Genomic DNA, 16,153 nt, shown 5'->3' on the forward strand with positions numbered 1-16,153 from the left:
GGCAATGACCCCAAACACCTGCCATGCCCCTGCTCAAGAAGAAGAATACAAGTGTTACTAAGAAATAAATAAGTGAAAGATGGGCAAAGATATAACTCACCCTCCGGAGTTCCCGTTGTGGTGCAGAGGAAACGAATCCAACTAGGAACCATGAGGTTGTGGGTTCAATCCCTGGCCTTGCTCAGTGGGTTAAGGATCCAGCATTGTTGTGAGCTGTGGTGTAGGTCGCAGACTTGGCTCAGATTTGGCATTGCTGTGGCTGTGGTGGAGGCCGGTGGCTACAGCTCTGATTTGACCCCTAGCCTGGAAACTTCCATATGCCACAGGGAGATTTTATTTCTAAAAAAGAAGATGATGAAAGTAAATTAATTTAGAGAGTGGCCCTTAAATAAAGGACAAAAAAAAAATAAAACTAAAAAGTGTAACTCGCCCTCTGTGAAGAGATCCTTTTACACTGGGTTCAGTTCTTGGTTCCAAACCTCTCCAGTTTCAAGACCCTTCAAACCTTCTCTTCAAGAGGCACAGAGCTAGACAGCACAAAAACCTGCTGGCCCTTTCAACCATCAGGGCTTGAAACTACACCTAGGTGTAACTTCACTGGGTCAGAGGTGAGGGTGAGTTTCCAGTGGCAGCTAAGCAGGGGGAGGACCCTAGAAGCTCACAGCCGAGGGTCAGAGAACCCGAGTTGAAGAGCAGAAACACTAGATTCCAGAGCCCTGCAAGCTTACTCTCCCTGTGTCCTTGAGCCAGAACCTGGCTTCTTTAACATGAGGGGATGGACCCCCATGGTCTCTAAAAGTCCTTCAAATGCTCATGAGAAGGCAAGACAATAAAGAGACTGTCTGCGGGCCCTGAGAGCCTTTGCATCACCAGAGTCCAGCAGGAGAAGGACCCAGGAGAAATTCAGGAGAGTGGAAGCCAGGATGCCCAGGTCCTATAAAGGGAAGCCCATTAGCACAGGATTTAAGAACGTGGACTCTAGGGTCAGACCAAGCTGAGCTCAAGGCACAGCTCCTCCACATCCTGGCCAAGAGACCTGAGGTTGAATCTCTTAACTTTCCTGTGCTTCTGATTCCTCCTCTCCTCCCAGAGCAAGTATGAGCCACTGCCTCCTGGACTTTTCTCAACCCAGTCCTTGAGGACCTCCCTTGGCCTGAGGGACCATGGAACTGGGGCAGGTTAGACCCTAGAGGGAAGGCCACATCAGACTCAGCATCCCTTTGTTCTCTGCCCTGACAGACAGGCACTGGGCCTCCCAGAGTTCCCCAGTTCTCCACTGTGCATCCATCAGCATCATCAGGGATAAGCCCCGCCCTCTATTGTACTCATCAGACATCCCACATTGGACTTCTCAGGCAGCCACGGCCTCAGGGGAGGGTCAGGCCTTGGGAGCTGGACTGGAGCCTCCAGGGGCTAAAGCTAGAGTCCCTGGGAGCCACAGAGGCCAGGGAAGCAGGGCTGGCCAGGAGGACGGGGCTGGAACTCTGGGTGCCGTGTGAAATCCCACTTTGTGAAGCAGGCAAAGAACAGAGCATCCTTCTGACTTTACAGCTCCCCCGGGCCCAGCTCTACTTCTTATTCCTCAGGCCCCAGCCCCCATTTCCCATCACTGACACAAGCACTCGCGGAGCCTTCTCACACAAAAACACAAAAGCTGCAGGCCTAGATCCTGTTTTTCTTTCTGCTCATGCATACACACACGCTCATACACTCAGACTCTATAAAGAGACTTTCATTTCATGCATACACACAGACCCACACAGACCCACTCACGCAGACAGACACGCACTTTAGGACCCTAATCAGAAACTGTAATCAAAACCCAGCAAGAAATAAGGCTTCCTGGCAATGCGCTCTAAGAGGCTGAGTCCTGAGCCGTGTTTGCTGGGTTGGCCCTTGAACAAGGAAGGGGCTCAAAGGAATGAGCGTCTCGCTGAGATTCTGGCAGGAAGAGAAGCAGTCAGGACACAAGCCTGGGACCTTAGGGAACCACAGAATGACAGACTGTCCGAGTTAGAAGGGATCTGAGGTCACATCGAAGCCCCTTCCTCCAAAGGGCAGGCAAAATTCTGCATAGTGTGAGCCCCCGGGCACCTGGGAACTCGTTAACCCCAGATTCCTCCAGCCTAAGGCCCTGGAACCAGATCCCCTGGGGTGGGTCTGGGAATGCGTGGGAGGAGTTCCATGCCCGGGACCTCCCCCCCTCCCCGCCCCCATCCCCGCCTATGATTGGCAGCTCTGCTTCCTGGCCAAGCGGGAGCCTGCCTCCCCCTGACTCTCCCTCCGTGCTGCCCTCCCAACAGCCTGTCCTGGGGGAAGACCCACCGATGCAGGAAGGCAGTTACTGCATCTTGCCAGAGCCTCTTTTCCTCCAGTTTTTCCAGGCTTTGCTGCCATGACAGTTTTCACAGCTTCCTCCAAACCCTGCCCTGGCCACATAGCAGCCTGTCTCTGCCTCGCTGTGGGGCACCAGACCCAGCCTTGGGGTCCCTGGAGGCAGTGTGACCAGGACACGAGCTCTTTACAGGCCTGTGGCCAGCAGCCATCTCAGAAACTCCACTCCCTGGGACAGCATGGCCTCCTCAGAGGGGCCGGATAAACCTGAAGGTGTGAAGACATTCATAGTAGCTCGAAGAGCCCAATTTTCACTGGTGTTCGCTTCTCCCTGGACAACCTCCTTCCTCCTCTGAGGGTTTCTGGAAGCCCTCAGAGGCAGGTCAGTGTGAGCTCATAAGTGGACCTCTATCTTTCAGATCATCTGCGCCAGCATCCTTCTGCTCCCTGGTCAGGGGTCCACTCCCTGACCACCCCCTCACCCCGATCTCCATTATCCACAAAGCCACTAATAACAGCCAACCTCGTGCTGCCAGGTACTATTCTATCAACACTTCCAAGCCACCTTATGAGGTAGGTATCCTCATCCCCATTTCACAGCTGAGCACACTGAGGCACAGAGAAGTTAAGCACCTTCCTCCAAGGCCACACAGCTTGTAAGTGACAGGCCCAAGATTTGAACTCAGGCAGCCCAGCCCCAGAGCCTGTAGTCTTAGTCTCTGCCCTGCACTGAGCACTATAGGCTTTGGCTCTGGGGCCCTCTGTGAGAAGGTGCCCGAACCAAAGGGACAAGAGGTCCCTGCTCCCAAAGCTACTGGTCTGAGAGGGCCGACTGGGACCCTGCAGAAATCACTGCCACGTAAACCCCGAAGCACCACAGCTTGCAGCCCTGGGTCTCACCAGATGCCTTATTCCTGCCGTTCTCTCAGGTGTGCAAGCCCATGGGGCCAGGGAATGAAGCTCCATGTCACAGATCCTCCCAAGGACCCAAGCTGTCTGTGCCCCATCCTGTGCAATCCCCCTCCTCATTCTCCTTCAGCTGATGATGAAATAGACTTGGAGGCACATTGACCCCTAGAAACCCAGGCCACCACGCTGTTCCTGCTTGAGGCTACACACACTCGTAACTCTCACCCCAGGCCTCCCAGACCACCTACGTAGTACCACGCTTTCCAATCCTCTAGACAGAAATTGATGCTTAACCCTCATATTTAGCAGCATCTGTGTGACAAGATCACATCAGTGCTCATCTCCCCCGTGGCATCCTGGCTCCCATCCCAACGCCTATCCCCAATGGCTAGTTAACTAAAAATGAGGTTGGAGTGTGCTCTGTTGAAGCAGCCCTCTGCAGGTAGCTCCAACAGCAAGTGATCTGCTTATGGAGCCTCTAGAAGCTCTGACCCTGGAGCTGTGGGTCTCCCCCCTCTTTAAGCCCAGAACTGGAGAGCACGGTAGCTGCCACTGTAAAACCAATCGGGAGCTCTCTCCCTGCTTGGGTCAGCGTAGGAAGAGACCCATCCAGGCTGTCCTCCTTGGTTGTCCTTTTAGATGAGAATATTTCTGGAGTTCCCATTGTGGCTCAGCAGGCTAAGGACCCAAGGTCGTCTTTGTGAGGATGTGGGTGTGTGCCTCACTCAGCGGGTTAAGGATCCGGTGTTGCTGCAAGTTGCAGCATAGGTGGCAGATGTGGTTTGGATCCAGCATTGCTGTGGCTGTGGTGTAGGCCAGCAGCTACAGCTCCAATTTGACCCCTAGCCTGGGAACTTCCAAATGTTGCAGGTGCAGGCGGCTCTTAAGAAAAAGAAAAAGAAAAAGAAAAGAAAAGAAGAGTTCCAAGCGGGGTTTCCCAAACAGCTAGAGAGTTTGGGAAGCTTCTGTTTCAAAGGAACAGGTGATGTAAGCTGTGTGGCAGAGAGGAAGGGGTCTGGGCTTCACACCCCTGAGTGCGACCCCAGGTAAGCTATTCACTGGGCCTTCGTTTCTTCATCTATAAGCCCAGTGTTACAGTAATGGCTGCTAACAAAACAGCTAACTTTTTTTTTTTTTTGTCTTTCGTCTTTTTAGGGTCACGCCTGTGGCATATGGAGGTTCCCAGGCTAGGGGTCCAATCAGAGCTGTAGCTGCCAGCCTATGCCACAGCCAGAGCAACACAGGATCCAAGCTGCATCTGTGATCTATACCACAGCTCATGGCAACGCTGGATCCTTAACCCACTGAGCAAGGCCAGGGATCAAACCCAAAACCTTGTGGTTCCTAGTCGGATTTGTTTCCTTTGTGCCACAACAGGAACTCCCAAACAGCTGACCTTTAAGGTACCTTTACCATGTTCCAGGCACCATGCTAGGTTTGGTGCCTATGTTTTCCCATTTGACCTACCCTGCAACGTAGGTCCTATTGGTCTTCCATTTACAGGTGGAGAATTTAAGCACAGAAAAGAAATGTGCACTAGGTAACACAGCAAAGTGGTTAGATTGAAAGAGCCTGGATTCAAACCCAGGCAGCTTGGCTTTATTATCAGGATCCTATGTATACACGGTCTAAGCCACATCCTCAGCTCACAGTAGGAGCTCAGTCCCCAATACAGCACACAAGGGTTTATAAAAAGCTTTCACAGGGATCTTTGCAATTGGTGCCCTAACACCCCTGTGAGGACAGAGATTATCATCCTCAGGGAACCAGGAGGTTCAAAGCCCACGAGGTACTGTATCCAGATGCAAGGAAAGAAACATATGGGGCTCCTTCTGTGTTCTAGGCTACATTGTCTCAGATGACCTTCCTAATGCCCTGTAGATTAGCAATGACTATACCCATTTTATATATTAAGAAACCAAAATCTGGGGAAGTTAAGCCAATTGTCCCAAGTCACAAAACAAGGAAGTAACAAGGCCTGGATTCCACTGCCTTATGACTCTAAGCTGAAGAAATAGGCCTAGAATTCTTGTTTTTCTTCTTTCTAGTTCAAAATTACCTCCATTGTACCGCAGTGGAGTTTGAACTCACAGGAAAAGGATGACCGTTCCCTTACATGTGGTCAGTAATACATAATAATCATAATATGGGGTTGAATTGAATTTGAATCAAATCAATAAATATGGGGTTGAATCGAGTTTACTCAATAAGCATCTATTGAATTCATTCAACAAGTGTTCATTGAGCACCAACCAAGGCCTCCCTCTCAGGGAGTTTACTTCCTTGTGGGTTTACAGTTGAATGACAGGTTCTTTCTCCTCTGATTGGCCTGCATGACCTTCTCTGATAAGGAACCAGAGTAGCTGTGTTCTGTTCTCTCCCCAGGAATATCTAGAGCCTTTTTTGGTTTGTTTGTTTATTTTTAAACTTTTAAAAAAAATTTTCCATTATAGCTGATTTACAGTGTGCAGCACAGCAAGGTGACCCAGTCACACATACATGTACACATTCTATTTTCCCCCATTATCATGCTCCATCACAAGTGACCAGACAGTTCCCAGTGCTATACAGCAGGATCCCACTGCTTATCCATTCCAAAGGCTATAATTTGCGTCTATTAACCCCAAATCCCCAGTCCTTCTCACTTCCTCCCCCTCCCCCTTGGCAACGACAAGTCTGTTCTCCATGTCCCTGATTTTCTTTTCTGTGGAAAGGTTCATTTATGTCCTATATTAGAATATGGATGGAACTAGAGACTCTCATACTAAGTGAAGTAAATCAGAAAGAGAAAGATAAATACCATATGATTTCACTTATATCCAGAATATCTAGAGCTTAACAACACGCTTTACTATATAAACTGGATCACCAGCTGTACTCTCTAGTTCACTTCCCCTTGGTTGGACAGGGCTTGTCTTCACTGGCCAGTGAACTGGGGTCCAGTCTACACCTCTGTGGAAGCCGTCTGGAGAAAAGTGTGCCCTTCAGTGGGGGAGGAGGGTTTAGGACTCAGTCAATCTTCTGTCAGGAATCAGATGAAGACAAACTAGATAATGCATGCAAAATACTTGGAACCTGGTGAGGACTTTGCAAAGAGGGGAGACCCCCTCCCTTCCCAGTGAGAGCCCTCAGACCATGCTTCCTATGTGGCAGGTGCCACTCTAAGCACTTTACACCTTGTAACCCCGCAACAACTCCAGGAAGACGGTATGATTGTTATCCTGTTTTACAGATGAGAAAACTGAGGCAAGGAAGTATACTCTAATCACTAGACTCCAGGCAGCACCTTGAATGCTCCCCTTGAGGATTTTGAATTCATCCTCACCTCACCCCATTCTTTGCAAGAATAGCCTCCATTCAGATATTCAGTGAACTATCTTCCCATAACTTATCAGGAAAGCCTTAGGATCTGAAGTACGAGATGCTGGAGACATCTCTTGGGCACCTGCTATGGGGTCTCATCCCCTCAAGGTAGATATTATCTCCATTTTATCGAAGAAGAAACAGAGTCTCTGGGAGGTTGGGTCATTGCTGAAGGCTACATGGTTGGGTCAGGGTTGAGTGGAGATTCTAAGCCATTTCTGCTGGGGTGTTCCTGCCACCTTTGCCGCCTTCCTATTGTGAGCAATGGAGTAGCTTGTAGCTTGTTTTTTGTTTCTTTTGAGTCCCCTGTCAGATTGCATGCCAGCTACTTAGGGTCAGGGGCTATGTCTTTCATGTGTGTATCTTCCAACCCATAGCATAGGCTCTAGCATGTGGTAGGAGCTTAGGGAGAGATGGATAGATGGATGGATGCATGGATGGTTGTGTGATAGGTTGGGTGGATAATTGGCTGTATGGATGCTTAAATGCCTGCGCTTAAGCGGGGAGGAGAGGATAGAAGATGATGATGGACAAATGGCCAGCTGGCTAAGTGTATCCTCCACCCACCCCAGATTGAGTCCAACAGACACAGTGTGTATTCTCACACTCCTGCAGTTGCTGTGTGATGAAGTGTGATGAAGTGTGATGAAGACGGCAGGATAATCTGGGGGTGGTTGGTCCCCAACTGCTGGCAGTAGAGTGGACAATGGCAGGAAAGAGAGTCCACCAGAGGCAGGGCAGGCCATGTGTGCCTAGGGAGAGCCACACAGCAGCACTGGGGAGCCAGGAACTGGTCCTCAGTGCCTGGCAGGAAGGAACCCCAGGTCCAGCCGAGCTCAGGGGAGTCACTTCCACTCTCTCCCATGCTCTTTGGACTCGCTGCTGGGATAGTCATTTTCTTGCCAGTCCCCAGAGAGTCCTTTAGTCTGTCCTGAGAGCGCTAAGTCCTCTTTGCAGCCAGACCGCCCCCCGCCCAACCCCCGCTACAAAGGCAGTCCCTGTTTGCCCTCCAGGCTGTGGGAGAGGGACCTGGGGATACAGCAACAGTGCCAACCCTCCAATACCACCCTCACCATCATCATTATTATTACTGTTATTATTATTATCATGATTGTGTTGTTTCATCTAACCCTTAAAGCAAGCCTGGAAAATGAGCATTATTAGCACTTCATGGTGTTTGAGAATATGAAACTCAGACATTTAGTAACTCGCCCAAGGTCACCCAGGTGAGATTCTAGTCTAGACCTCCCTGCTTGGCCGCCTGGCATGGCCTTCCTGCACAGCCCTCTCCCAGGCCATCTGCCAAGCCCCAAGGGCAGGAGCTAAACTCCCGTCTCCTGACTCCCGGCTGGACTGGAGCTGCGGCTGGGCTGTTGCTCAGCGCTTCCTGGCCAGACCCAGTCACGTGACATTGGGGAAAGGAAGCCCATATTCCCGTCTGTGACACTGGCCTATATTTATCCCTGCACCCAGGCAGCTAGGAAACTGTTGTGCATTCCTGGGAATTTATGAGCGAAATAAACATTTAAATGTTTCTATAAGGTTTATTTAAGGCGGACAAAATGTGACCCCTGGCTTATTATAGGGACAGTTTGCCGGGAGATGGCCTGCCCTCCCCTTACCACCACCCCCTGCCACTCCCAGTGCTTGGCTGACTCCAGGGAAGGAAAATGGATCCTTGGGGAGGCTGGGCCCCTGGCAGGGTCAGAGCGGTGCCCTTGCTGTCTTTCTTGCAGCTGTGTGTTCAGCCTGGAGGGCTTCCTGGAGGAAAGGGCTTGTGAAGGAGGGTGCAACTTGGAAGAATCAGAGAGGAATGTCAAGAGGCCTGCAGGGCACCAGGAACCAGGGGAGGTGAGACCCAAGACCTCGTGACAACTCTTACGGGCAGCGTGTGCAGTGGGTAGGCCAATGGGTCTGAGTTTTATTTATTTATTTATTTTTGGTCTTTTTAGGGCCACACCCATGGCACATGGAAGTTTCCAGGCTAGTGGTCGAATCAGAGCTGAAGCCTCTGGCCTACACCACAGCCACAGCAACGCCAGATCCGAGCCATGTCTGCGACCTACACCACAGCTCATGGCAACACTGGATTCTCAACCCACTGAGTGAGGCCTGGGATCGAACCTGCGTCCTCATGGATACTGGTCAGGTTCATTACCGCTGAACCACAATGGGAACTCCCAGGCCTGGTGTTTAAGCCCTTTTCCTATTTACCAGTTGTGCAGCCCTGGACAAGTCTGGGGTTTTTTTGTTGGTGGTGGTGGTAAAGTGGAGATTGAATGGGAAAAGACGGGAGAGAGAAGAAATGAGTTAAACTTCTACTCCATATGCAGGGCTTTTGCTCTCACCTTCTCGCTTCCTCTGCCGGGCTCTCTGAGGTCAGGAGGTACCATCTCTCCTTTATACATGGGTGGCCCGAGGTTCATTCGAGGAGTTGCTGGGAGGATTATGAGAAAAGACAGCAGAAGCACCTGGGCCAGGCCCCTCATGCAGTAGGTCCGAGCCAATGTCACTCCCCCTTCCCACATTCGTTTCTGGGCTTCTGTGTGTGAAAAGCATCTCTACCTGGTCTGAGAAGCAGATGGGGAGAGAGGGAGTGGATCCAGGGGAAATGAAGGTGGTCCCACAGGTAGGCTTCCTTGGGGCTCACTGATAACGTGGGCTTGTGTGGCTGGATGCCCCAGTGAACATCCGCTGTGGCTTCGTGACCAGAAGAGCGAGGGCCTCCCAGTTTAACTCCAAAGGTTGTTCAACTCAAAACTAAAAACAACCCCCTCAAAAGTAATTGCAAAGTCGTTAATTTAGCCCCAAAGTTGCCAATAACTGAATATAATATCTGACACTCACTGAGCATTTATTTACAAGCTGTCAAGGGCCCTTCCATGAGCTTTCCATCTAGAGCTGCCAGATTACAAATGAAAACACAGTTATATCTGGAGTTCCCATCATGCCTCAGCAGTAATGAATCTGACTAGTATCCATGAGGACGTGGGTTTGATTCCAGGCCTTGCTCAGTGGGTTGAGGATCAGATGTTGCTGTGAGCTGTGGTGTAGGTCACAGGAGTGGCTTGGATCTGGCATTGCTGTGGCTGTGGTGTAGGCCAGTGGTTATAGCTCTGATCCGACCCCTAGCCTGGGAATCTCCATGTGCGGTGGGTGCAGCTCTAAAAAAAAAGACAAAATACAGTTATATCTGCACAATGTTTGGGACATACTTATACTAAAAAATTATGTGTGGTTTATTTGAAGCTCAAATATACCTGGGTATCCTGTGTTTTATCTGGAAATCCTACTTCTATATCAATCTGTTGAATTCTTAGAACTACCCTGTGAGATGGTTATTTCACAGAGGAGGTAAGCAAGGCACAGAGAGGTAAGGTCACTTGCCCAAGGTCACACAGCTAGTAAGTGAAAAGCTATATTGTGAATTAATGTGGCTTTAGAGTCTGAGGCCCTTGAAGTCACAAAGTCAGTCACTTGCCTGGCAGACTCTGTTTGAATGCAGTGGCCGCCGGTGTTCTTAAGGCCCGGCCTTCTGTTTTTGCAGCTCAGAATGGGAGCAGAAGTATTTATACTGCTTTAAAACCTGGCTGAGGGGAGTTCCCATTGTGGCTCAGTGGTTAACACATCCAACTAGGAACCATGAGGTTGCGTGTTTGATCCCTGGCCTCGTCCAGTAGGTTAAGGATCTGGCATTGCCATGAGCGTGGTATAGGTCACAGATGTGGCTCAGATCCTGTGTTGCTATGGCTGTGGTGTAGGCCAGCAGCTACAGCTCCGATTCGAGCCCTAGCCTGGGAACCTCCGTATGCCATGGGTGCAGCCCTAAAAAGCAAAAAATAAATAAGTAATAAAATAAAACCTGGCCAAATTCAGCCCACAGGGCCCCTGGAATCTTCCCATATCCCAGTGCCTATTAAAGCGAAACAGGCAGTGCAAGACTGAATATTCCCCATGAAGACAGCTTTTCAGAAAATTAGATGTTTCCCAGAGCTTTCTGTGAGCTGATTAGGGAGAGGACAATTTGATTTTATTGCCGTATACTTTGTACACATTGGAAGGAGAGAGTGAGGACATGCCAGGATATTTCAACAGGGGATTAGAAGATTTCTCCCCACTTGCTCCAGGCCTCCTGTTTTTTCAAGCAGTTTTAAACTGTGTGTGTCCGTGGTTATATGCTTGGCACTATGCCATCCCCGGCTTGTTTCTGCCTGTCTGTGTGGGCACCTCTGCCCCAACCTTCCTGTGAGTGAGGGTGCCTGCGGCCCCATGCATGACAGTCATCTCGGGAGAGCTTTGCTGACAGTGGCCTTTTGCCAGGAGGCAGGGAAACGTCTACCAGAAAGCAGCTCCCCCAATGCTTTGCGGAGGGTTTACCCCACAGTGTCAACACTGAGTGTATCAGGCCCAGGAGCTACCTGGGATGGGAGGGGATGGGGAAGAGGGTACTTTCACTCCCTCCCCTATCCCATTGCGCTATATCACACAGAGCATATCCTAATGTGATCTGAAGCATTGCAGAGTCCCACCTAGTTCAATTTTGTCTGCCTGGGCACTAGAATAAACCATAGCAGGCAATAGGTATTCAATAAGAGTTTGCTGGGTGAATGGGTAAAATAAAGCCTAATAATGTGTGCATGTTTGTAGACTGGCCCTTCTCTTAGACTCTAGGACTTTTGAAAAGTTTGCTGTCAATCATAAAAAGAAAGGGTAGGACATTCTGCACAATAAAGAATTGGATGGAGCTGGAGGAGTCAGCTGAGGAGGGAGGGAAGGAGGGAGGGAGGGAGAGAGAGGAGATGAGGGGGATAAGCAAGAGAGGAGTCAAAGGGGAGAGGAGAGGTGAGGGTGGGAGTTAAGGCTGGTTGCCCTTTTGTGTCCTCTGAGGTAAGAGTGAAGCAGGGAGCTCTCTGTATGTTGGTTCTTCTTCTTCTGCCTCTTCTTCCTCTTCGTCGTCGTCATCGTCGTCTTCGTCATCGTCTTCTTCTTCTTCTTCTCCTCCTCCTCCTCCTCCTCCTTCTCCTCCTTCTCCTTCTCCTCTTTCTCCTTGTCCTTTTTCTCCTTCTCCTTCTCCTCCTTCTCCCCTCTTCCTTTTTCCTTCTTCCTTCTCCTTTCTTCTTCTTTCTCCTTCTCCTCCATCTTCTTCTTTTTTGTCTTTTTTGGGCCATACCTGCTGCATATGGATCCCAGACTAGGGGTCAAATGGGAGCTACAGCTGCTGGCCTACACCACAGCCACAGCAACGTGGGATCCAAGCCGTGTCTGTGACCTACACCTCAGCTTTCGGCAATACCAGATCCTTAACCCACTGAACAAGTCCGGGGATTGAACCCACATCCTCATGGATACTGGTTGAGTTCATTATCACTGAGCCACAAAGGGAGCTCTGAATACGTTGGTTTTTCTTCTGCTGAGTAATTCTTTAAGGCAGCCTTTCTCAGATCCTGGACCAGGAGGATCACAGCTTCATTAGCTTTCATATCAAAGAATTTAACTTCAGAGTCAAATCATATGTGGTTAGAAGGAGCATGTATTTCTCATTATCTGCTAGGGATGTTTAATTAAACAAACTGTTCCCCCATTTTTACACTATCGTGTTTTTATATCATATATTTTATTGTTGGTGACTTCAGATTGCTTTGGGAAATAAGTAGTGTGTCAACAAAAATCAATCCATAAATGGACTGTAGTCTATGTATGTGGCAGCCAGAATGTAGGGAACTCTTGGAAATGGGCATAGAGTATAACTCCAGCATCATCACCACAGTTGTATTTCTGGAACACATCATGGAGAAATTAATGTTTGGCCCCTCCTGCCTCCTTATGTAGACTGAGCTTATCTGCACCAGTGCATGCTGGGAATTTGTAAAGTGGCCCCCACTCAGGGAGGGCAGGAGCCATATGATATAACAAATATGAAAATGATATTGTAGCCAAAGTGCATTTCTTCTCGTTCACCAGAGGATTTACCCAAGAGAGAAATTCTCTAAATATGACAAACTTGGAAAAGGTAATTTTCGGAGCTTAAATTTTCACTGTTGAGGCAAACTCCAGCCAGGGAAGAAACTTCACACATACTGTAAGCACAGTTGGTGTTTTGATCGGCATTTCCATGGTAACAGTCACCCATGAGGCCGTATGGCAAGAAGCCCCATCCAGAGGTCATGGAAGTTACATGTTCACAAATTCTCAGAGATTTCTTGTACAGCAGAGGGCCCAGAGGAAACAAGACCATATTGGGTACCCCAAATTTGCTAAGCGGGTAGATCTTGCAAGTGTTCTTATCATCATCATCATCATCATAACAATGATAACATTAATACTAAGTAAGAAGGCAGGAGGAAACTTTTGGAAATGACAGATGGGTTTACAGAGTGTGGTGAGAGTTTCCCAGTACATATATATCTCTAAACTCATCAAGTTATTTCTGTGAAATATATTTTGGAGTTCCTCAGTGGAAAAGAATCTGACTAGGATCCATGGGGACACAGGTTTGATCCATGGCCTTGCTCAGTGGGTTAAGCATCTGGCATTGCTGTGAGCTGTGGTGTAGGTCACAGACTTGGCTTGGATCTAGCATTGCTGAGGCTGTGGTGTAGGCTAGCAGCTACAGCTCCGATTTGACTCCTGGCCTGGGAACCTCCATATGCCATGGGTGCAGCCTTAAAAAAGACAAACAATTTAAAAAAAATTTAAAAATTAAATAAATAAAAGATATATATATATATATATAGCTTTTCACATATCAAACATACCTTAATAAAGTGGTTTGAATAACAAAAATAACATGGGTGGAAGAGACTTTAGGCACAAACCTATGCTCCACAAAACCAAGGCAGGCTAAGAATCATGGGTCACAGGGCAGTAAATCAGATGTCTTTGGGGCCAGAGAGGAAGCTTAAATGAGTGAAGCAGGCCAGCAGAAGCTGACTCCCACCAAATGTTACTCTGCAGAACTATGGACCCAAGATTGCTTGACCTCTTGCTTTTTCAGGAAAAGCAGAAAATTCACGCTTTTATGGGAATTCTTCCACTTAAGAAATATTGGTAATTGGAGTTCCCATCATGGCGCAGTAGAAACAAATCCCGCTAGGAACCATGAGGTTGCGGGTTCTATCCCTGGCCTTGCTTAGTGGGTTAGGGATCTGGCATTGCCATGAACTGTGGTCTAAGTCTTAGACATGGCTCAGATCTGGCATTGCTGAAGCTGTGGTGTAGCCAGCAGCTACAGCTCCAATTCGACCCCTAGACTGGGAACCTCCATATGCCATGGGTGGGCCCTAAAAAGACAAAAGACAAAAAAAATTGGGAACTAACATGAAAACTTATAAACACGACTCACAGCAAACAAGCCCCACCCCCACCCCAATTTCTAATTTGCTCCTTTTAGCTCAGAGACTAGGCTTCAGAGGATGCTGTTTCTCTGAGATCCAAGAGGCCACATCAGCAAGAAACCCTTCTGGTGACGTGGAGGGAAGCCTTTGGAAAAACTTCAGCCCTTCCTGCTCCACACAATAGAACATCCCCCCACTCCTTCCTCCTCACTGACTCTCCCATTTAGCTTGACCTGACCCAGCTCCATTCCTTCATTTGCCACTTTGACACACTGCTTCCCTTTCTTGACCTCAGCATCTCCCCTGAGATGCTGTTCCACTGTGTGTCCTCAGGCCCCACCCCACAACCCAACTGACCCCTGATTCCTTCCTGGCCCCTAGGAAGTCCCCAGCCCCTGTACTGCCTGCTGGCCTCCCACCAGGGGAGCCTGGTGGACAAAAAGGTGGAGAGAATTACTGTTCATTTGAGTGGTAAACATGATGAATGGGTATTTATAGACCATGTGACACTTATCAAAGGGCATACGTGTTCCTTATTTCATTTTATTTGCACAAACTTCTTTTTTTTAAATGATTTTTTCCCCATTATATTTGGCTTACAGTGTTCTGTCAATTTCTACTGTACAGCAAAGTGACACAGTCACACATACATATATACATTCTTTTCCTCATGTTATCCTCCATCATATTCCATTATAAGTACTAAATATAGTTCCCTGTGCTATACAGCAGGATCTCATTACTTATCCACTTCAAATGCAATAGTTTGCATCTATTAACCCCAGACTTCCAGTCTGTCCCACTCCCTCCCCCTCCCCCTTGGCAACCACACATCTGTTCTCCAAGTCCATGAGTTTCTTTTCTGTGGAAAGGTTCATTTGTGCCATATGTTAGATCCCAGATACAAATGATATTATATGGTATTTGTCTTTCTGTTTCTGACTTACTTTACTTAGTATGAGGGTCTCTAGTTCCACCCATGTTGCTGCAAATGGCATTATTTTGTTCTTTTTTATGGCTGAGTAGTATTCCACTGTGTGTATATACATCTTCTTAATCCATTCATCTGTCAATGGACATTTAGGTGGTTTCCATGTCTTAGCTGTTGTGAATAGTATTTTATTTGAACTAACTTCTTCTGAGACAGCAGGCCTTTGACTATTTATTTTTGGAGTTGTGGGAACTGGGGCACAATGCAATAAGAGGACAGAGCAAGTAACTAGCTCACCATCAGCCCAGCAAAGCAGAACTATCCAGAGAAGGAGTGATTGCATTTTGGGAAAATCCCTGAGCAACTCTTAGGAGAGGAGTCCTTGACAGAAGGATGGATAGCCATGTTCTTGGAGGGAATGGAGCTCTGGGGTCATGAGGACAGGTTGGCCAGTTCTGGTTCCAGCCACAAGCATCATGCTAACTCCCTGTCAATCTATCTTGGCCAATTGTGGGTGTCCAACTGGAGAGTGACACAGATCCAGTTTACTAAGGAGCTCCTCAATACTCCTATGAGGTGGGGGGGTGCTTTAATAATAGGGCTGCTTCTAGCATCTCAACCAGTGGGAATTATGAGGATCCATGGATGGATCTGCTGTCAACGTTTCTATGTTTTCGCTTTGGGCAGTCAAGTTATTCCCAAGTCTAATCCTCAATGTCCCCCATCTCCCAAACCACTAAAACCAAAGTCACTGAAGTACCACCTAAGGTCCTTCAAAAGCTGGCTCAATCTCTTATTCTGGTTTCATATTTTGCCCCTAAACTAGGTTCCTGGACCCAGTTATAACATGTTTATGTGTGGAAGCTTCCCCACACCAACAAGCAATTCCATAAGGTTGTCTGAGAATTCAACTCAATTCTGACACTTTCTACCAGGGGTAGAATCAGATCCACAGGTAAAGAGCTCAGTCCCACAAGGCTGTCCTCTATTTCAGATGCCACTTGCAAGCCCAGGTTGTTACCTGTGCTTCTGATCAACTGGCTAAACGCAGAGTTTCCACATTCCTCTCTTTGAGTTTGTTTAGTTTGCTAGAATGGCTCACAGAACTCAAGGAAAACCCTCTTACTCACTAGATTACTGATTCTTTTTTTTTTTTTTTTGTCTTTTGTCTTTGTTGTTGTTGTTGTTGTTGTTGTTGCTATTTCTTGGGCTGCTCCTGTGGCATATGGAGGTTCCCAGGCTAGGGGTTGAATCGGAGCTATAGCCACCGGCCTACGCCAGA

General features: G+C 48.3%; 1 protein-coding gene across 50 annotated transcripts in view; it reads left to right on the plus strand.

Annotated features, from left to right (window-relative positions):
* The window catches only part of IRAG1 (inositol 1,4,5-triphosphate receptor associated 1), a 184,979-nt gene that overhangs the window by 92,141 nt on the left and 76,685 nt on the right, over positions 1 to 16,153 (plus strand). For 11 of the 50 annotated variants that reach the window (XM_003480735.5, XM_085012026.1, XM_085012038.1 and 8 more), the window contains one exon: positions 8,343 to 8,457. The exons of 22 other annotated variants lie outside the window; for them this stretch is intronic. In XM_003480735.5, the coding sequence (XP_003480783.2) occupies positions 8,343 to 8,457 (115 nt within the window). Of the gene's footprint in view, positions 1 to 2,753; positions 2,908 to 8,342; positions 8,458 to 16,153 lie in introns of all 50 variants that reach the window. 17 more of the 50 variants (XM_085012023.1, XM_085012033.1, XM_085012024.1 and 14 more) reach the window with 4 other exon arrangements.

The sequence above is a fragment of the Sus scrofa genome, chromosome 2 (genome assembly GCF_054392235.1).
Source record: "Sus scrofa isolate SSC_HxYL_T2T_F1_AM1 chromosome 2, Sscrofa_HxYL_maternal_Yorkshire_Landrace_v2.0, whole genome shotgun sequence".
NCBI lineage: Eukaryota > Metazoa > Chordata > Mammalia > Artiodactyla > Suidae > Sus > Sus scrofa.